The 21,841-nt window shown below is 49.3% G+C and overlaps 1 protein-coding gene across 2 annotated transcripts in view; it reads left to right on the plus strand.

The window, feature by feature from the left end:
• The first annotated feature begins 3,286 nt into the window (after positions 1 to 3,286).
• Positions 3,287 to 21,841, plus strand: part of PLEKHA2 (pleckstrin homology domain containing A2) — a 52,930-nt gene continuing 34,375 nt past the window's right edge. For both annotated transcript variants that reach the window (XM_037015000.2, XM_037015002.2), the window contains exons 1-3: positions 3,287 to 3,888; positions 4,080 to 4,171; positions 15,111 to 15,274. In XM_037015000.2, coding sequence (XP_036870895.1) covers positions 15,134 to 15,274 — 141 coding nt within the window. In that variant the 5' untranslated portion in view covers positions 3,287 to 3,888; positions 4,080 to 4,171; positions 15,111 to 15,133. The remainder of the gene's footprint in view (positions 3,889 to 4,079; positions 4,172 to 15,110; positions 15,275 to 21,841) is intronic.

Below are 21,841 nucleotides of genomic sequence, written 5' to 3' on the forward strand. Positions count from 1 at the left end.
CTACTTACCCTCAGCCCCTCTCCACTTTCTGCAGCTTCCCTTCCCTTCAAGTCCTTTCAAAGTGCTATCTCCTTCATACATTTTCTCCTGCACCTCGACCTTAGCTGGTGGTGATTTTCCTATGGAATTTTCTCTCTCAGGTCCTCTCTGCGTGTAATAGTTTCTGGCTTTTTATGATACTTATTCCTGTGCATGTTATATTCTCTTCCTACTAAATGATGGGCTCCTCGTGGGCTGCAATATACTTCTCATAGAGCTGTTTCATTTGTTATGAAGAAATTTAAGTCACTGTTCTTTTTTGATAACCCAATGCAGGTATGCTTGTTACAAAAAAAAAAAATTTAACATTACGGAAATACATCACTTAGAAAACGAAATCCACTGTTAAAACCCCACCTCCCCTGTCCTAAGATAACTGTGGATACCAGTTTGGAATGTAGTCTTCTAGACTTTTTCATGTGATTAACATGTATAACTTTAATTTATAGAAAGTACAGGGATAATACTATGCAGACAGGCTCAGTGCCTTTTTTACCCACTTCAAATATTTCATATTTTTCCTGTAGAGATGTATCTCATTCTTTTTAAACAATTGTGTAGTATAAGATTGTATGGATGCACCAACAATTACTTGTTCAATCCCTCATTGATGAGCGTGAGAGTGGTTTTCAATTCTCACCATAATGAACAGTCCTGCAGTGAGCACGTGAGAACTGTATCTACCTCCAAATGATGTCCCATAAGACATATTCTTGGACAAGAAATTGCTAGGTGAAACAGAATGGAGACTCTAAATGCTGGTAATTGTTAAAAAGTACTGGGAAAATAAGTAGATGCAAGTTATATGGGAGGAAGAATGGTAATAGGTTCAGATAAGTGCTTGTTGATGAAGAGGACTGGATAGAAGCACAGTAGTTTGGGTAATCTTCCTGGAAATGGATGGTACTTTGCTAATTGAAACCAACAGCAACTATTTATTAAATGGCCAGCTAGAATTAAGAGGTGCAAAAGCCTTGGAGCAGTTTGCCTCTGCAAAATTAACTGGTCCATGCCGCGGTCAACCAATGACCTTGGCCTCTTGAGGCCCACACGTTCCCCTGGAACTAACTGGGCCCATTTGCAGGCTGGTATTTTGTGTATGAGTATCTAAGGACAGAGAACAATGTATTTCCCCAGAGGGTGCCCTGGCTCACCGCTGAAGGCTATCAGGTCATCTAGTTACTCAGCCATTAACACTGAAAATGAATAGAAAGTTCATGAAATATAAAGTATAAAGCTTTCTGCTTAGATTCTTAGGTTCTGGGCCAAATGACTCCATCTTCATGGAAAGGTTCCTATACCAATTCTAGAAGATTCTGGGGGTAGTCAACCATGGGTCTAGAACCAGATCTTCCACTAATTAGCTGCAAAACCTTGAGCAAATTGTCAAACCTCATCTTTCACTGCCGCAAGCGCAGACTGAAATAGCTGACATGAAAGGTCCTTTATAGCCATTCTTTCCCCACCGGCAGTCACTTGGCCAGACATCAGGGCTGTTTATTGCATTGAAAAAAATTAATGCGTAAAATCAGACACTGGAAGTGCTTTCAAAACGTGCTGGTCAAGAGGTGGCAAAAGGACTATAGCAGGACATACTCAATCGACACCTGCTCTGTGGTGCCTTCTACAAGAGGTGGTGGGTTCTCAGAAATCACCTGGAAATCCAGGACAGATAAGAGCTGAATCAGGGCAAAATTGTAGTGTAACTGGGGCCACGTCCTGGTCAGGGGCAAATGTGGCAGTGAATGGGGCCCCATTGAAGTATGAGCATCGCTGGTGACCCTCCCCGCCGCCCAACATGGGCTTGCACTCTCCCACTACGGGGAGTCACATCGAACCTCTCTTCTCATTTCAAAGTCCACCAGTGCCATTCCCATGGCACTCCAGAAGGTGCACAGGGCTGCCTCAACCTTCTAGTGGCACGTCTACCCCTCTTGACGAGACTCAAGGCCTTTGGCGTCTCTCTGGCTCCCAAACACCCAATCCATTAGAGCTCAGAAAATATTTGTGGCTCTGTGACTGAGTGACTCAGGCAGGCCCCAGCAGGAGCAGAGGCTCATGGGCTTTAATATGAACCATACCATGAAACCTGAGACTTTTACCTCATTGCTCATACTGGAAACCATCAGTTCCTGTACAATTTGCTTGGAGTGGGTGGAATTCTGTTCCTTTTCATGCTCAAAGGCATCATCTTATTTTTAAATTGAAAAATATTACATAGCACCTGCTTCACACTGGCCAGCAATCTAAACACTACACATGTTAACTCATTTACTCTTTGTAATGACCCAGCTGTGGAAATTAAGGCACAAAAAGGTTCTGTCACTTGCCCAGGGCACAAAGCTATTCAGGGGCAGAGCTGGGATTCAAATGCAGGCCATCTGGTTCCAGAGGACAGGCTCCTTACTCCCCTATGCTGTCTGAAACTTCTGCGAGTGGAAAAAATCTTCATGAGCAGAAGGGGGAAAAAAAATTGACTATGTATTTATTTAAAAGGAAATTTTTTTTTCTTGTGTCCCCCTTTCCTTCCTCATTCAAAGCAAAATGTTCTAAAGCAAGTGGCCTTTTTTCACACCTGAACGGGCTAGGTGGCTCGTTTCTGCTTTGGCAATCACAATGGAAGAGGAAACGTGCGGTTTCATCACCGGCGCTCTCGGGGTGTGCGCCGCGCCGTCCTTCGCCTCCTCCTGGCTGACCTGCCCTGGGGCCCCTCCTCGGGCTTCGCGGCCCTTGGTCTGGAGGCTCTTTAAGAGGCTGCCTCTCCCCACGGTACCGGGTGTGGACCAGCCTTTCCGCCTGGTGTCCAGTACTTGTCCTACGGCCTGACCGTCGTCCTGGCCTCCTCGCTCGCCCTGAGCCCGGAAGGACCCCGACCGTAACACCTACATTTGTATCAGAATCTCCAGAAACCGCATCTCGAGCTCCTCCATCCCAAGGGCGACCCCACCTCACTTCTTCGGGTTGGGTGCTTTGCGCCGGACTTTCTGTATTGAAATGTCTCTCCCCACGTGGGAGGCGGCAGTCGGAACCTGACAGACCTGCCCGGGACTGACTGTGGGCCCCGGGGCGGATTACTTAACGTCTCCGGGTCTCGGTTTCCTCATCGCGACCGGCTGATGCCCAGAGCTGATCCATGGGAAAACGCAGGCGCTGCAGCGACGCGGGTCTCTCAGGGTCCCCCAGGCCGTATTCACTTCCTCCCCGCTTCTGGTTTCCCCTTTCTTCCCCAGCACCCGCGCGCCCGGAGGGCAGACAGGGCCGCCCACTCGCACAGACCCCGTGCCCCCGAGAGAGCGTCCGGCCCAGGCTCTTCGAGCACACCCAGGGCTGCCCCGGGCATCGGAGCCCTGCTTTCCGCCCAGACCCCCGACCTGACCCCGCGGGCACACTGACGCTAAGGGCTCGGTCCGGGGGCCCGCTGAAGTCGCTGGGTGCGGCCTCGGGAAGAAGCGGGCGAAGGAGGGAGCCCGCGCCCCGCCGGCCCCCTTCGCCTCCGCACACCTGCTGCCCGGGGCTGGGCCGGGGCGCGCGGCGCGGTCCCACCTGCGCGGCCGCTCCCGGACGCCCGCCTCCGCGCAGCCCGCGGCGCCCCGGCACCCCGTCTTCCCCCGGCGGGCCCGGTGGAGCATTGTACTCACATCCGGGGCTGGGTTTTGCTTTAATGCGAAACGTAATTAACCCGGAAAAAAGAACCGAGAGACAAGAGAGAAAGGAGGGTCCGTGGGGAGAGAAGAGCGAGCGGCAGCGAGGTTGGCCGCGGGAGAGCCCCCGAGAGCGGCGGCCTGGCCGCGGGGAGGCGCGCCCCACCCCGATGTGACCCCCTGCGCGCCCCGGCCCCTGCGCGGCGGGGTAAGTAGGGGGGCGCCGGCGCCTGCGGCCGAGGCTTAGGCCCGGGAAGCCCGCAGGGCAGCCCCTCCTCCAGGCGCCGGAGCGTCCGGGGTGGCCAAGGTCGCCGCCGCCAGGGGTCGGGCTGCGGGGGTGGGGCCGCGGGGAGGGTGGGGGCGGGTGTTGTGCTGAGCTGCATTTTCTCACGTTTGCAGCGGCGAAACTTCTCTGCGGGTCCTGGCGCTGGGGCACCGGCCCCGCAACGACTGCCCGGGCTGCGGGGAGGGGAGGCGAGCAGACGTCTCAGGCAAGTACCTCGGGCACGGCGTGGGCTGTGGAGACGCTTCTTTCTCTCCCCTTGTTACCCTATTACAAGGCAGGCCTAGAATGCTCCCCTGGGGGGATCCCTGCCTCCCCTCTGGGTCCGGCCCGGGCCTCGGGCTCGGGAACTCCAGGCAGGGCAGGTGACTTGGAGGAAGACTGTCCTAAAATACAGGCTCGGCGCCGGCTTGGGAAAGCTCCTCGAGGGGAGCTGTCTGCCTGCCCGTCTGTCTCACTACCTTCTTCCTCACCTTACATGCTTCCATTTTCTGGTCCAGTTCTGAAGACTGTTATTTCATCAAATTTAGAAAGGGGGGAAAAAGGAGGAAAGGGGGAAAAAAGAGGTCTTGCAGGAAGGAAGACGTCCAGGCAGGTCCAAAGGGGCCCCTCCTTTCGGGCCTTACCCATCTCCTCCCCCAGGCCAGCCCTGCCCCTGCCCCTGCCTTAGGGTTTCCTTCCTTTTTGGTGACTGCGGGTCTAAACTGTATCTTCCCTTTCTAACTCTGTCTCCCGCCCCTCCTCCTTCCTTTCTTTAGGACTCCCAAGTGGGGTTTTTTCAGAGGAGAGTAAACAGCGCAGAAGAGGGAGGGGGAAGCCAGCTGTGGCTCGTGGAGGCACCTCAGCCGGCTGGGCGGTGGTTGCACTCGCGCTAAAGTTCCAAAATTGTAATCATGTTATTCTTAATATGTATCTAAGTCAGTTCCCCTTTTCCTCCTTTTTGGGGCTTCATCATTTTTCTTTGGTGGCAAAGCCTTCGGAAACAGTAAAGCCAAAGATCTTGAAAGAGTAGAAGCGTTTGCTTTCCGTCTCTCAGTTGCATTCAGTTGACATTTAATTGGGAAAGAAGGACGTAAAAGGCAGCTGTAGCTCCGGGGGAAGCGTGTTCCCGCAGTGATCCGTCTGCAGGGAGCCGGCAGTCCCACGGAGGACGCAGGCTGTACGCACTACCGAGAACACAAAGCAGATGGCTTAAGTAAAGATTCGGGGTGCTTTGAGAAACCAGAGGAGGCTTTTAAACGGCATCTTCATCGTTTCGGATAGTAGCCTTCTCCATTGTGTACCTTTCGAAAGCTTGTATTCTAGACTCTTTGACCAGCCCAGTGCATGACATCTCAGGTGCTAAGTGAATGTTCGTTGAATGAATGAATGAGTGGCTGCAAGCACATGAATCGTTTGCACCTGTCCAAAAGTGTTGGCAGTGCCTCCGGCCTATAGAAATTCCATTCACCAAGGTGGTTCAGGAGGGTTTACTCTGAATGTTGCCTTTAGAGCTGAGTATCAAGCCCCACTTTTTACAAAGTGTCTGTGGCACTCCTAGTAGAGTTTAGCTAGCTGATGATGGGAGCCTGTTCACTTCTCAGATGGCTTATCACCTAGGTATTGATTTGGAACCACCTCTCTGTGATGCAGTCTGCAATCCCTTCTTTTTCCTTGCTGTTGGTGCTTCATTTTCCCTTCTGTGCAAGTAGGGCTGGTAAACCCCATATTGTCATCACAGTGCACTGAACCATATTCAGCCTGGTATTTTATCAAGGTTAAAATAAATCCTGAACACATGTAGGTTTTGGTTGGTGCTGACCTATGAAGAGATTCTGCAGAAGTAGGAAGGGTGGGGCATCCCTGCCATCAGCTGAATCCTCCTGCAGACCCCTTCTGCTGGCTTGGCGCATGTTTGCTGAAAGTGCCTGACCACTAGGAAGACCTGAGCAGCGGGAGCGAGCGTGCATCCAGCTGGCTCTTCATTGATGTCCTGTGTTCTTCATGCAGCAGGTGGACAGGTGGGCGTTGCCCTGGTTAAAAGGCTGGAATGCCTCAGGTCACAGTGCAGTAAGCATCCCTTCTAAGCCACTGAAACTACTGTGGTTCTACTTAATTCTGGGCGATACACTCCCAGGGCTTGGAAAAGAGGACCTGGGGGCTGGGATATTGGGCTGTTCTGCCCCTTCTTTCTCACCCCCTACGAGCGCTTTGGATTGCCTTACTTTCAGTTTTCTGTCTGTCTTAGTGAGCTGGGTAGGACTCCTGCAATCTAATCTGTCAGGCTTTGGAAAGGAAGGAAGCCGAGCAAATATTATAATGTGGTAGCCTATGGGAAGAGAAGATTCCTAGCCCAGCCAGTGTAAGCCCATCACTGAGCCAGGGAATAGGACAGGGAGGGGAGGAAGGGCGGCTGAGTGGTGGGAAGGATGGGGTCCCTTCCTTCCGGTTCGGAGGAGGCTGTGGTTGATGCAGCGGGCCTAGAACTGGGAGAGAACAGTGACCTTTTTTCTGAATCTTGGTTTGTTCTGCTGTCCCTCTCCCTGGCCCCTGCTGTTGTTCCTGTTCAACCTTTTAAGCTTCATAACTCATCTTCTTTCTGGAAGCCTCTTCTCTGTCCTGACCTCCATTGATTGACACGACTTGCTGAGGACTAAAGGCTGACTTGGGCTTTTCTCGCTGTGGAGGCCTCAGCCCCACTGGGCAGGAGCTCCTGATGCTGCCCCATGTGGGCGGGAGGCTTTCAGCTTTGGGCCTGTGGCGTGCCTTTCTGCCCACAGAGGCCGGCCAGCTGAGGTAAAGAGGAGGGGAAGCTAGGTCTGCTGTCCTTATGTTCCTGCAGTTGCGGTGTGAAGGCCAGGTCTCACTGTCCCATCAGCTAGTCCTCACACTCGGCCGTCCACTTGAAATGGTTCCCTGCTGTTGTGATTCCCCCATTGGTGGAACAGGAGGCAGCCCAAGTCCTGTCCCTAGAAGGAAAGTTCTGGTAACTTTCAGGGGAGCCTGGCCAAGATGGAGTGTGTGGATTTCTTGAATTTTTCTCTTTTAACCTCTTGGAGAATGTCAGAGATGTAAAACACGATGGTTCTTGCTGTAGAGGGAAGAGCAAGGGAAGTCTGTGTTTTTCCTTGTGAGGGATCCCAGTGTCACAGCCAGTCCATGGTGCATGCTTATTGTCCCGCAGCCGAGATGTCCCTGCAGCTGCCTGTCCCGCATTTATAGCAGCTCTGTCGTGGTGATACAGACATATACCCCTTACAAGGCACTTTGCACGCATGCCCACCTTAACAGCATCTACCCAGCACTTATGCAGACCTGTGGAGCACTTGTCACACATTGTTCCATTTAGTCCTCATAGCCACCTTTGAAGTGGGTACAAATTCTCTCCATTTTACAAATGTGGAAATAGACCCAGTAGAGAGTCTGCCCTTATAACCGATGCTGTTGCACATCATTCTCCCACATGGATGGGCCACTGAAATGAGCACATCCTTTTGAATGGTCCTCTTGCAAGTGTTTTGTCAGACACACTCATACCACTAGCTCTCACCTGCGCCCTCTCCTGCCACTCCCAGCCCAGGTCCTTGCCTAAATGCAGATCTGCAAGCACATGCCTTCAGACAGACACATGTAGGCCATTTACTTCCCCCCAGCACTTTGCAGAAGGCTAATAGAGGGAGAAATAATGATTTCTTTTCTTTCTCCTCCTGCCTGTGTTTTAGTGCACGGCACGGTCAAGTTTTAGATGAAGAATTGTAGCTCCGAGCCTCTTGTGTGGCCACTAGGAAGCCACACAGTGAAATGTAATTCATTGTGTCTTCTAACTGGGAGGACTTTCACGGTTCTGAAAGTTGGAGACCTCAGTTTTTATGGGCTATTTGTAAACCAAATGTGGCTGCCTGTCTGTGCCACTGATCTCTCTGGTGGAGGTGGTCTGGGAGCTGTGGCCACGGGGCAGCCCTTCGTTTCCTACCAGCTCCCAAGATCACAGTTTCTCTGAACAGCAATGAGGCTGCTGTTAAGAGTTCTTGTGAGTGTTTAAAATATTTTGTTGTGTTGGCATAGTGCAGTGGTACCAATCAATGTTCGGCTACTCCTGCTTTTTCCCCAGTACTTTTTTCCTTCAAGATTCATTTGTTGGTGTCTCTTGCTCTCCACTCAAAGCTCTGGGGTCCTGCAGGGAGTGGGCTCTGTGTCACAGCCACCTTCCCTTACAGTCCCGCCCCTGTGAGCATCCACCGCCCTGCGCTTTGCAGGGTACATGCTCTCACTACATTCCCTCCTCTCTCACATCATTTCCCAGCCTTAGACTCTTTGGAATGTGCTCTTATGACAGTTTCAAACTGCAGTGGTAGGCTAACAGTAAGAGAGAGGCTCTCCCACACTGAGCTCCTGAGTCATGACTTTGGCCCGTTCTCATGTGTTCTGCAATCACCATGCTGGTGTTTTATTGTTGTTACTGTGGTTTTTACTGGGCCCTTGGCATTGTTGAATCTCCATGATACACACATTTGCTGCAGATTTAAACACAGGTGGCCTCTGCTCATGTGGCCTATGCATATTCTAGCAATAGCTGACTGACTGCTCTTAGCCTCCACACCCCAGTTCCTGTCTGCCTAGTACAGCCCTCGCTGAGACCTCTGATGTCATTTCCCAGTAAACTTTCTCCTGTAGAAGTTCAGCAGTTTCCTCTTGGTATCCCTCCTGCTCCTGATGCTGCCATCTCCCACTGCCACCCCACTGGGTAGCAAGGCAGGAGGTGTACGTACTTAATGCCCCACTGCATGTCAAGAAACACTCTCCTGACTTTCTCTCAGGAGCAGAACCCCTGAAATTCCCTGCTTTGCCAACACAAAGTCATGTGAAAGAATAATCTCCATAGTTTACAAGTAAATTTTTTGTTCATCTGAATTGTCCGAGGTTATAGTAGATTATTTCCTAACGGGCCATTTAAGGCTTTATTATTATTATTATTATTGCTATCATTAATATATAATCACATGAGCAACATTGTGGTTACTAGATTCCCCCCATTATCAAGTCCCCACCACACACGCCATTACAGTCACTGTCCATCAGCATAATAAGATGCTGTAGAGTCACTACTTCTCTGTGCTGCATTGCCTTCCCCATGCTCCTCCCCACGTTATGTGTGCTAATCATAATGCCCCTGATTCCTCTTCTCCTTCCCTTCCCACCCACCTCCCCCAGTCCCTTTCCCTTTGGGAACTGTTAGTCCATTCTTGGGTTCTGTGAGTCTGCTGGGCTCTGTCTTTGTTATCACTTATCTTCTTTGTATTTAGCTCAGAAGTGTCAGAACAGTCAGGCAGATGAAGCTCCCTGACTTCACTCTTCTTTCCTGTATCTTCAAATTACACTAGCCATCTACAATAAGATGCCCCACACAGCTGACCACGGTTTGCATGACTTCATTACTCCAATTACTCTATAGCCTTTCTTTCTTTCATTTTTGCAAAAATTCTGTTTATCCATCCCTTCATCCATCTATCCAGCCCTTCATTGAAAAAAAAAATGTCAGCCCTGTCTCCCAAGTTTCTGGAAGGAAATTCCACTCAGGGGGTCTTTGTCAGGGTCCCTGCTTCCTTTTCCCAGAGGAGCACTGGGCGTGGTGTGGCTCAGGCTCTGTAGCTGCAGAGGCATGTAGGCGCTGACTTGTGCGTGAATATTCAGTGGGCCTCAGAGACCAGAGAGTAAGGACCCAAACCTGCAGGGGAAGAATGAGCCTCTCTAGGAGGATGTTGCAAGAGGAAGCAAGAAAGCCAACTAGATGAGAAGGTACCCAGACCCTCTGGGTCAGTACCTGGCTCTTAGGCAATTGTGATGGGTGGGATAAGACTTTGTTAGATTTAAAACTTTGAAACACTGAGAAAGGTCCCAAGAGGGCTGTAATTTAGGCCAGGGTTTGCTTGTTTGTGGACTCTAGAGAATTGAGAATTATTCTCAGCTTCAAAATTTATATGCTGGGGATGGTGATGGATATGCAACTCAAAAGCTTTCTCTCCTGCCAAATAAGGTTAACACATACATTTTTCCCTGTAGAAAATTTGGAAAATACAGAAGATATAATAAGTCAATAAAATTCACCCATAGCCTCTAATAACAACTGCTAATATTTTGGTGTCTGTATATTAGTCCTTTTCTATCCAAATATAGGAATACAAACATGATGTTTAGAGGATTGAGATCATTCTATAAATCATATCTTTAAAAACTTACTGTATGGTGAGTTTCTCCCTAATTAATTTAAAATTACTTGAAAACATAGTTTTTAATGATGATGTAACATTTCCTTATGTGACCATCCCATTAATTATTTAATTATTATGCCCTTATATGGGACATTCAGGGCATTTCCAACTTTTTTTTGTTGTCAGTTCTGTTGCAGTTGCCATCTTTTTGTTTTAATTGTTATTTGCATCTTTGTTTACTTGGATGGGGTCCTAGGAGTGGAGTTACTGCGTCAAAGGGTAGGGATGTGTTTAGCTCTCTCGTTACTATTGCCAAATTACTTTCCGGAGAGGTGCATGGACCTCTCCGGGTCTATAGGGCTCCCAGGAAATTTTTTCAAGGAGGTGACATTTGTTTCAAGCAGTGATCTTGTCTTGACTTTTTAGCCCTCTGGTGCCTGTCTCCCATAGGGGTGTGTTCTCTTTTCTTAGGGTCCTGGCCCTCTTGTGCCTTGTACGTTAATGGGCCTGATAACGATGTTGATTGCCTCAATTCCTCGCAGGCAGGTTATTACTGGCTGAGTCTCCTCTAGTGCTGGAATGTAAGGCCTTGAAATGTCAGAGGAGATGCTTTGGACAGGCATGTCTCCCAGCGCCCCTCACCTCATCCTAAGGTAGGCAGCCCTTGACTTCTTCCTTCTGTGCTTCATCTGGTCAACCAAGACCAGGAATCCAGGTGTCATTGATGTTTAATCCATCTTTCTGCTGATCAGTGGGTTACGCCATGCAAATTCATTTTTCCTCCTGAAAGTTTCACTTTTACCATAAATTAAATATTTAACATGTTTTCATTTGCCATACATACTTAGGAATTTATATGCTGAAGAAATATGGAACATATAAAACTTTCTTCTTTTCCATGTTACTTCTCATTACAACCCGTTATTTAGGTATTTGGATTATGTGAGATCACTTTTTGATTTGGTGTGTGTGTGTGTGTGTGTGTGTGTGTGTGTGATAGAGAAAAGGGAAAGTGAGCACGAGCTGTGGATTCTGTGCACACATAATTTTAATTTGCATTTTAAAAAGTCCAGGAAGGAAGATGAAGCAAGAAACAAACATGAAAAAATGTTCAGCCTCCCTAGACATCATTTATGTTTAAAACTAGCAATTAGTTTAAAGCAAGAACACTCAATGTATGTAAGATTATAGCGATGGATGGAAACAATATACTGCTGGCTCCAGGGTAAACAGACGGTCTTTTTAGAAAGCAGTTTTGTAATAGGGTTCAAGAATTGTAAAAGATCATAAACTATGATCTAGTTGTATTGTTACTTGGAATTTACACTGTTTCTCTGTGAAAGAAGCAGCAAAGCAGGAAAATATGAATTTTAGCATTATTGAAAATAGTGAAAAATTGAATATGATCTGTTTAATCATAGAGAAATGGTTAGTAAATTATAGTAATCCAGTCCAATAATGTTCTGCACCCATTAAAAGCAATCATTACAAAGACTGTGTAACAACATGGAACATGTTTATGATATAATTTAAGATTTTTAAACAGCCAATTATGTGGACAGGGGCATGAAAAAGCATGCGAAAGTGAAAACAGTTGGCTAGAGTGATTTTCTTAAAATCCCAACATTGTTATATTGTGATTTCTGCACTAAAAACGGGAAACCATGCTAGGGAGGTTTGGCACAATTTAGAAAGATAGGGTGCTGAGAGGGGCGTCCCCTCCTGCACAGATTTTCTGGGCTCCTTTGTCATCCCTGCCTTGTGACGGCTGAGAAGCTACTTGCTGGAAGCTTTCCTTATGGGTTTAGTGCGGAGATAAGGGACCAGCCCAAAAGAGAGGTGTTTGGTGCTGGAAGCCAGCAGGAACACTTTGCATATTGTCCCAGGAGATGGGGAGGGAGTCATGGTCAGGTGTGCATCCCTGGATGTGGGGTGGAGGGCAACTCCTGGGACAAACCCCCTAGATCACCCTCCACCCAATCATTTTACGTCAGGGAACTCGGGTTCAAATGAAACGTAAGAAAAGTTATTTTGGAGTCAGGAGACAGGCTAAAGCTGTCTCACTGAAGGAGTGTGGCGAGAGGTGGAAAGAACAATTGAACCTTTGCCTTGGTCTTAGAAGGGGGATTTTGGGGTGACCCTAAGGGTGTGCACATCATGGTTCCCCCACTTAAGTACCAAAGCCTGGCCTAACACTTCCCTTTCTCCCCTCACTGTGTGGTTTGGGGCTGGGTATGGGGTGGCAGGGTATGTTATTAGAGGGACCTCTGGGGAAAAGAGGAGGAGCCCTTGGAGACTTAAAGATGATGGTGCCCGGTTGAAGGGCAGGAAGAGGGCTTTGGGGGCCTGGGGCAGCAGGCTGTCTGTACTAAATCTTAGCAGCTGTTGTGACAAGACATACACAAACGGGATCAGAATGGACTGTTGGAGGACTGGGGCTTAGGACCGCAGGTCTGTGTCTGCGCAGTCTCTCAGGAGGCTGCTGTGGCCTTGGTCAGCCCATTATAACCCCGTTTCCTTGTGAAGCTCGTTTCTCCTGCAGCCCAGCCTTCCCTGGCCTCCCACATTCTTGATGAGCTCTGTGACTCAGCTGCTTCTCAGGACATCTGAGCAGGTTTTTTTTTTCTGGGGACAGAACCACAGTTAGGAGATGTTCCAACCAAAATTCTGCTTTTTATTACCCTTCCTTTGGGTCCATGAGGGTCCCCACCCCACCCCCCGAACCCATGGATCCAGGCAAATGGGAAGCCCCCTCAACAAAAGCAGACCATCGGAGGATTGTCGAGAGTGCCTTTTCCAACCTGTAGCTTGAGAAAGAGACAGGCTCTGATTAATCCTGTAGGCTGGGAAGGGATCCTTTGAAAGCCAGCACTGCGTGGATGCCATGCGCACCACCGGGGCTGAGAGACTGTTGGCTTGGTTACCCCCTGCAGTTCACATGCTTTCCCTTAGAGACACCCCAGGAGCGGCAGCAGGCCTTAAAGCCCTGGAAAGTCTGCCTCTGTGGCTGGGCTGGCCTCAAGGGAATTTGCCTGGCGCGCGTGGGGGATGGGTGAGCTCTGGTCCAGCCCGACAGCTGGGCGCTCCCTGTGAGCCTGACCCAGACTTTCTGCCTGGGATCCTGCTGTCCCTGAGTCCCTGGGGAGATCTGCATCCCTTCCCAGGGCTGTGCTCCCTCTCAGGGCAACGCTGGGCCCCTGGCCTTCCCACCCCGAGCTAGCATCTGGCGGAAGACTCAAAGCCCCTCCCAGTGGCATTTGCTCCTCCCCCAGGGCTCCAGCCCATCTCCCTCCCTGACCTCACCACAGGCGCTGGGGAGCCGAGCTGGGATGGCAGCTTAGCCTGGAGAGGCACTGGCAGGCAGGCATCTGGCTGCCGGCATCTCTTTGTGATGATGCCACTTTGTGCCACTGCCCTCTGTCTACTCCACCGCCACCTCCTTCTCCTCTGCCATCTCCTCAACTCTCCTCTTCCCACCTTTTATCCTTTTATTTCTCTGTTTACAGTCCTTTGTAGCTGTGCTGTTCATCTTTGTCCTGTTTGACTCCCTTGTGCCCTGTCACACCCTGCGGGTAGCTATGTCACCCCAACCCGTCTCGCTTCTGAGAGTCATGGGTTCCCACTGGGACTCTGGCTGGGTGGGATTCCTTGTCCACCAGTACCCTGTGTGGGGGGCACTTTTTTCTTGGGGTGGCCTCTCAACACCGTGAGGCCTGTTTGGACCGGTGAGAGAAGACCACATGCATGGTCACCCTTAGACTTAGCCTGATCTCCGGGGATGTGGGGGAGACTCCCAGTGGGGCATGTCGGTAGCTGATGGCAGACTCAGTACTGTGGGGCAGAGAATAGCCCGAAGCCAGCAGCCTCTTTGCCATTAAGGACTAAGGGCCATGGGGGGCTGGGGTCATGATGAATCTTGCCTGTTGGAGCCAAGCAGGCGCAGGGTGGTGTCTGTCCTTGAAAGTCAGAATGTCACCTGGTGTTTGCTGACCCTTGTGGGCACAACCCTGTTCCACCTGTGCACCGTGTGGTGCATCCAGGGTGGGTATGGCCGCCTGGTGGAAGGACCTCCTCCTCCTCAGGGTGGAGAGCAGAGCCCCGCCCTTTCCTTCGGCTCTTCAGAGAGATGGAAGGGACTCATGGGAGGGAGGCCAACTTGAGGAGCAGCTTGTCTCGTGTCACCAGAGACCCTGTCCTGGGGTTGGTGAAAGAGTTTGGGGGTTGAGGCCTTCTTGTTCCATTTTCTCCCATCCCTAGTGGCCTCTGGGTGACAGCAAAGAGTGGAGTTGGGGCTGAGCGACGTGGACCTGCCACAAGGCCCTGGAGCCCCTCAGTTTTTTTCATGCAGCTATTTAGAGGGGCTGCTCTTTATGACTGACTTCCAGGCAGAGGCTTGTCCAGAAGTTCGAATTGGAGCTTAAATCCTCCCTGAGATAATTTCCTAATGTATAAGAGTGGGTTGTGACCTACTTTACTAGGCCTTGTGAAGAGTAGTCATAATGCTGGTGTTCAGGACATGCTTCATGTGCTCCAAACACTTCATTCTCCCCAAAGTCTTAGATGCGGGTACTATTATTATCCCCATTTTACAGATGCAGAAACTGAGGTGCAGAAAGATTAGTTTGTGGTCACGTAGTCAGGAAGTGGTCCCCTGTCCCCAAGCCTGGGCTTATGTCCTCTGTGAATGTACTGTGTGCCTGCGTGGCATGCAGTAGAGCCCGGGGAGAATTAGGTGAATACATGTCAGTGGGTTTGGATGACTCCTTATGGATGGAATTGGTAGAGGTGTCCAGGGTCTGCGTGGGTGGACCGTTGGGTGCCATGGAGAAGGAAGCTGGTGAGAGAGTGCCAGCCTAGTTCCTCGCAGAGGTGAGTCCAGCCGGAGCGAGGTTCCTACAGGTCCTGAGGCTGGACCCGCTCCGCTGTCCTCACCCTGCCTCCCTCCCTCTTGCCACGCAGGGTGATGTGAGCAGAGCCCAGGAATGCCGTATGTGGATCGACAGAACCGAATCTGTGGGTTTCTGGATATCGAGGAGAATGAGAACAGCGGCAAGTTTCTGCGGAGATACTTTATTCTGGACACCCGGGCCAACTGCCTTCTCTGGTACATGGACAACCCCCAGGTGAGAGGCTGCGCGGAAGCGGGCGGGTGGCAGGCTGGCCACCGTGGCCCGGGAGGAATGCGCATGGGAGCAGCCCACGGGCTTTGCCTCTCGTGGGCAACACTAACCCGTTTGTCAGGAAGGAGGGGAAGCCTCTGCTCTCCCACCCCCAGCACACACATGCAAAACCATCCCTGGTCTCAGTTTAGGAGAAAAAGCTCAGCTCTCCTGACCCCGGATATCTGGTATCTTTTCTCACCTCAGGAATTTACACTTGCACAAGTCTGGCAGAGGCTGGCCAGGCAGGATCCAGGCCCCAGAGTGTGGCCTGCTTCCTCTTGCCTCTCTTGTCAGGGCCGTGGCCTCACAGCCACTCCTGCCCTTGCAGTCGGGGGCCCCTCCCCAGCAGAGAATGTGACCTGGTTCCCTGAGCTGGATGAACGTTGGACTCCTCTGGTCTCCTGCATTGGGGTGTCACCTGCATTGGCTTCCTGCTGCTACAGATGAGACTCTGAGTCTCAGGCATTGCAGTTGACTTTAGCAAGGACACAGCTGGCATGTGGTGACTTGCTTTATTAGCACTTTGTTGTGATCAGGCCTAAGATTGGGGGGCCCTCCTAGAGCTTATTGCTGTGCCTGGGAATCCCTAGAAAAAGTTGCTTTACCCCTGATTTGGGATCTGAGGTCTGTTTTTCTGGTGCTAGTGACTCCTTCCCACTGCATTTGGGTAGAAGGAGGCCCCACAGACTGGTGTGGTCCCTGAACAGCTAGGTCACGGGTCACAGCCATATGGGGGTGGAGGGGCATGGGGCTGAGATCTGGCTCTGGTTCACAGGCTGGGGAAGAGGAAAGTCTGGGTGTTGGGGGATGGATTTTTGCTTTCAGATATGCAGTAGAAAGAGTCCTGTGAGTCACTTGGTCATTTTCCAGGGATTAACCCCCCAAAGAGGCCTTTGTCATTTATCTTCTGTAATCGATGGCCAGGGAAAACGTTATAGATACAGAAGACATACTCAGGTCAGCTGCCAGTAATTTACCTTCTCCAGGAAAGACTTAACCCTAAATAGAACTGTGTCCCCCATCTCACCCCACATCCCTATAACCCTTCTGTTGATGAGTTGCATTTACAGGGCTGTGCATGCAGAAGGAAGCTTCCGTGTGAACGCTCATGTCCCTCACTTAGCCTGGAATGCTTGCCTTGCGTAAAGCTTCAGTCTTGGGTTTGTCTCGGGCCCTGCTGTAACATTTTCCCTGCCTTTGCTCTGCACAAGTGCACACAGCAGGGTTGCCAGGTCTGCTCTGTGAGGAGGTGGCATTTTATGGGCTGCTTCCCTCCTGTTGGAGGGGATTGAGATCAATCTTTATTGCCAGCAGACTTGGCTTCTGGAAGGCCAGGGATGAGCTCTGGGTAATATGTGGTCTCTGGGTCTTACCAAGGGCCACACTGTCATTCAAGATCTTGGATCTTGAATGTTGACAGTTCTCAGGATTTTGCTTGCTCTGTCCTGCCCTCTGATGTTACTGTTGCCTGGTTCCAGAACCTGCACTAACCTTGGGTGCTGTACATCAGGCTGCTTGCCTAGCATCTCTGGGGTCAGCCTGTGCAGCAGGTCCCACCTGCCCAGGGCAGCTTCCTGCTCTTTCTGGGTTTGATGGGCAGATCAGCCAACTGAGCTCTCAGGGTTCTCTTTGTGCTGGAGTCTTCTCTGAGTTCAAGTTACCAAATAGAACTGGTGTGTCCTGCTAGAGATTCTTTGCATTTTCCCTGGATTTCCACTGGCTTGGCATATGCCTGGAAAAGGAGAGTCTGGCTGTGACATAGCAATAGTTCAGAACATTTACTTCTTCAGTTGGTGGCTTAGCACTTTATTGTGTTAATGACCAAACAGCCATTCTAGACTTGGAGTAGACTGGATATGTGTGTAAGTTGTAAAATAGTATTAGCGAGCATTTATTGCTATAAGCCAAGCACTGTTCTATGGACTTCATTGGGTTTTCCTGCCATTCTGACAAGAAGTCTAATTGGAATTAGTGTATTCCTTCTAAAGGTGAGGTGGGTGAGGCACAGAGGGGAGAAATTTACCCATGGTTACATAATAAGAAAGTAGCAGAGCCAGGATTCTAACCCTGGCACCTGACTCTACTTCCCCTGCTAATACTGTTGGTAATGAAACAGTCACCTTGATATGTCCGGGAGGAAGGAAAGCTTTCAGAGGTGGTCTCTGGTTAGGGCAGAGAAGCCAGGGGCCTCTCAGGCCTGGGAGGTCCTAGAGGCAGGGAACTTATCAGGCGGAGCTTCTGGCCCACAGTGCCCAGCCTGGAATAAACATGTGCTTATTGAATGACTGAGTGAACAAACTAGAGGCTCTCAGGAGGGAGGCCTTTATGAAATGCAGAGTGCCCGACATCACTCCCTTGGGATTGAGGACATGGCCTAAACTGAGTGGAAGCTTTGCAGAGTAGGCAAAGATGGATCAGAAGTGATCCCCAAGAACAAACAGGGGAGGCCATGGGGGGGCTGTTCTGTCCCTGTAGAGAGAAACACTGGGAACTGAGTTTGTTCACTGAGCATCTTTCATAGGGAAATGAAAACTCTTGATAGGATATCTTGGTTATTTAATAGGCATTGATAAGCAGGGCATTTTCTGAACCCAGGTCTCTGACCTTTGCCTGTTGAAGCCACTTGTTGGTTGGTGTTTATGGAGCCTGTTTTTTACCACCACTGCTACTGCCGTTACTGGTAACTGCGGGTCACGCTTCCTGAGTGGCTGCCTTATGCCGGCCATTGTGGGAAAGGCTTCACATATGTTATAACAAGTCCTCCCGATAATCGCTGGGACTCAGGGACTCTGATCCCTCTGCCAGTGCTCTGCCTGGTGCACAGAAGTTCAGTGACTTCATTTAAGGTCACACACATGGTCAGTGCAGAGCCGGGTTGGAGCCCGTGCAGAGCTGCCTCTGATGTCTGCGCTCCTCACCTTTGTCTGCTTCTTTCCTCCTACTGATATTTGTGCTCAGCCCTGTGCAAGGTCCTGCAGACAGATCAGAGGGGAATTCAGAGAGGTCTTTGCATCCGGGAAGCTTCAGGTGTAGTTAGAGAGATGAAACCAATATACACAAAACTGCAGGACTAAAAACCCCAGTCCGTCTTTATAACAAGAAGCACGTCAGTAAGCAACTGGCCTAGATGCTGAGAGCTTGTTGAAGGAGGGGTGGGGAGGGGGACAGTTTTCGCTTACTGCTACCCATCCGGGGACAATTTTGGACCAGCAGGTAGAGTCTCATCTGGAAAGTTCTCAGGCCGGGAGACGGAGATCATGGATCAGATCTTGGCTCTGCCACTCAGTTGTTTTATACATTAAAGAAGTCATTTATTCTCTCTGGACTGTAGGTATGCTTGGGACCCATAACATGGCTTTGGGCCCTTCATTTTCTGAAGGGCCAAGACTAGAGAGAGATCCTAGAATTTAGCAGTGTTATGTAACATATTTGCCAAATATGTCCCGTGTGCCAGACACCAGTCTAGATGCTGAGGCTACGACAGTGAGTAAGACCACGTCTTTGCCTGCAATGGGTTTATGCTGAAGGTCAGCAGGTAGATGATTAAATAGAAGTGTGGCAGGGAGTGTGGGGGACCCCTTCATGGAGGGGTGGCCCTAGATCCAGATCTGGAAGGATGCATGAGATTATCACTACACGTGATTTCTGTTTGTGAGCATTTTGCAGGTTTTGAAGTGTTTTCACTTACAGAATCTCATCTGCTTGTTAGGCACCCTTTCCTAAGCAGAGTCATAGGGGAAGAGGAGGGCCTTCTGGGTGAGGGAACAGCAGTCATCATGGGGCAGAGGCAGCGCCAAGGAGGGGAGGGGAGCTTGTCTGGTTGGAGGGTGTGTTACGTTGGCTCCCCCGGAATGGACCTGAGACCAGGAGTCAGGCATGGAGGCCAGGATTTGTGGCAAGGTCTTTGTTAAGGAAATTTTCCCTTGGAGACCGTCAAGAGAGCTGGGAGCCAGGACAGGCAACTGGAGGAAGCCAGACAAGTGCCTGAGCTCAGGCAGAAGGCGCCAAAGGGTAGGCCCAAGCCTGAGGCTGGAGGGGGTTCCGGGGGAGTTAGGCCTGAGTTGTCCCAAGGAAGCTAGGCTTTCCAGTGCCCCACCGGACAGTCACCGGTTCTGGCTCTGCCAGTGTGGGCAAATGGCTCTTCCATCCTGAAGGCAGGCCTCTGAAGCAGAGAGGCAGGTGCCAGGCATTGTGCTCACAGCAGAACAGCCAACAGATTCTGGAGGCTAGAGGCTAGTGACCAGTGCTCCCAGGCTGCTCCCGGGATGGACAGTGGGCGTGTGGGGGAGGTCGGTGTGCATGGAGTAGGCACACGTCTGACAGGATCTGTAAAGTCAAGACTTTTCATATAGGCAGCAGAGATGTCACACCGATACCGGATGAAGCCCATTAGCTAAAAGCACCCCTATAAATGGAAAGTTTCAATATTATTGATTATGGCTGCTGGTTTGGCTAATGCATTTAAACATCAATATGCTGACAATATAAGCACACAAATAGTTCTTGAATAGAAAGAAATATTGGTTGGATTTCCCTTAAAACATTGCTCTGATATTACAGCACCAGCATTTGTATTTTAATGGAATGGCAGTCCCTCTCATGAGAGAGGAGGTGAAAGTCCTTAGACTTCTCTACTTTACCACAGTGATCGATAGAGTAACTAAGCTTACATTCCACCCTTACTGCTCACTTGGCCTAAGTAATTGCAAGACTGAGTTACACAACCCTGACCAAATGATAAACGGAAGCATGAAAACAGTATTGCACTAGATGAGTGTTCTTGTCAAATTTACTCCGAAAATGTATTTTCTCTCTTTTGCCAAAAAATACTTAGATGCTTCGACTTTTCCAAGGCCATGATGTAAGTTATGGATCAACATCTTACACATGAAGACTGGTAACTCTTAGTAACTATGGGGCCGCAGTCAAAACCTTTGGCTGTCTGTGTTTTTAAATAAGCTGAAGCAATTCTTTCCATTGCAAGGGGCAAAGAACTTTAGTTGTGTTGACACAAAAATGGATATTTGGCTGCATTTTAGTAGAAAGAGTACAGAAGAGTGATAGGAAAGGGAAATTTTATTGATACAAAGCATATAATGGATCATAGTTTTGTCCTGAAGGCTAAGTGAAAGTTGGTATATTTTATGAATTCTGTTTTCTGCATCAGAAACCTCCTGGTGCAACATTGGGCTGAAATCAATAATATTTAAAAGATTTTTGCATCATATGCTTCCACCTGTCAAAATGCCAAGAACCAGTAAGATAACTTTCTTTAAGAAATGGCCGATACATGCACATAGTACAAAATCCAAAATGTGGGAAAGGTGATACAGTGACAGGTTTCTCCCTTCCACTCCTGTCCTCCAGCCACACTTCCCCCAGCCCAGAGGCAAGTATTAGTGTTTTCTGGTGTGTCTGTCCTGAGGGATTCTCTGCATATACAAGTTTCATGATAACTTTCAGATCTTCAGCAGTTGGCTTAGGCAAAGTGCTTTTAATTCACGGCCTTTGTATGGTCAGTATACTAACTGTCTGTGTAGACAGATGACTTCAAGGGTTAAGTAGAATTTCTGGTGTGCTCTTGTCCTTACTGTGTTAGAGTAAGATTGTAGAATTCCTTTGGGGGGAAAAAAAAATCTCCAAAGAATTATTTTAAGCCACAAATCTGTATTCTCAGCAAAATGCAAATTCTGCTAAGGGTAGATTTTTATTTCAATTACTGTTTTTAGAATTAAAATTATGTGTGGGTTTTTTGAGAGTTCACATACATAAAATACTGTAAGCACAATTTTGTTGTATGTGTTTTCTATAGAAATCTTACATTTAAAAAAGTTCTTGTACAAACAACAACAAATGTTGGCGAGGTTGTGGAGAAAGGGAAACCCTCCTACATTGCTGGTGGGAATGTAAACTAGTTCAACCATTGTGGAAAGCAGTATGGAGGTTCCTCAGAATGCTCAAAATAGAAATACCATTTGACCCAGGAATTCCACTTCTAGGAATTTACCCTAAGAATGCAGCACTCCAGTTTGAAAAAGACAGATGCACCCCTATGTTTATCGCTGCACTGTTTACAATAGCCAAGATATGGAAGCAACCTAAACGTCCATCAGTAGATGAATGGATAAAGAAGATGTGGAACATATACGCAATGGAATATTATGCAGCCATAAGAAAAAAACAGATCCTACCATTCGCAACAACATGGATGGAGCTAGAGAGTATTATGCTCAGTGAAATAAGCCAAGTGGAAAAGGACAAGTACCAAATGATTTCACTCATATGTGGAGTATAAGAACAGAGGAAAACTGAAGGAACAAAACAGCAGCAGAATCACAGAACCCTAGAATGGACTAATAGTTACCAAAGGGAAAGGGACTGGGGACAATGGGTGGGAAGGGAGGGAAAAGGGCGGGGAAAAAGAAAGAGGGCACTACAATTAGCATGCATAGTGCGTGGGGGACACGGGGAGGGCTGCACAACACAGAGAAGACAAGTAGTGATTTTACAGCATCTTACTATGCAGAT

This window comes from Manis javanica, chromosome 12 (genome assembly GCF_040802235.1).
Source record: "Manis javanica isolate MJ-LG chromosome 12, MJ_LKY, whole genome shotgun sequence".
In the NCBI taxonomy this organism is placed as follows: Eukaryota; Metazoa; Chordata; class Mammalia; order Pholidota; family Manidae; genus Manis; species Manis javanica.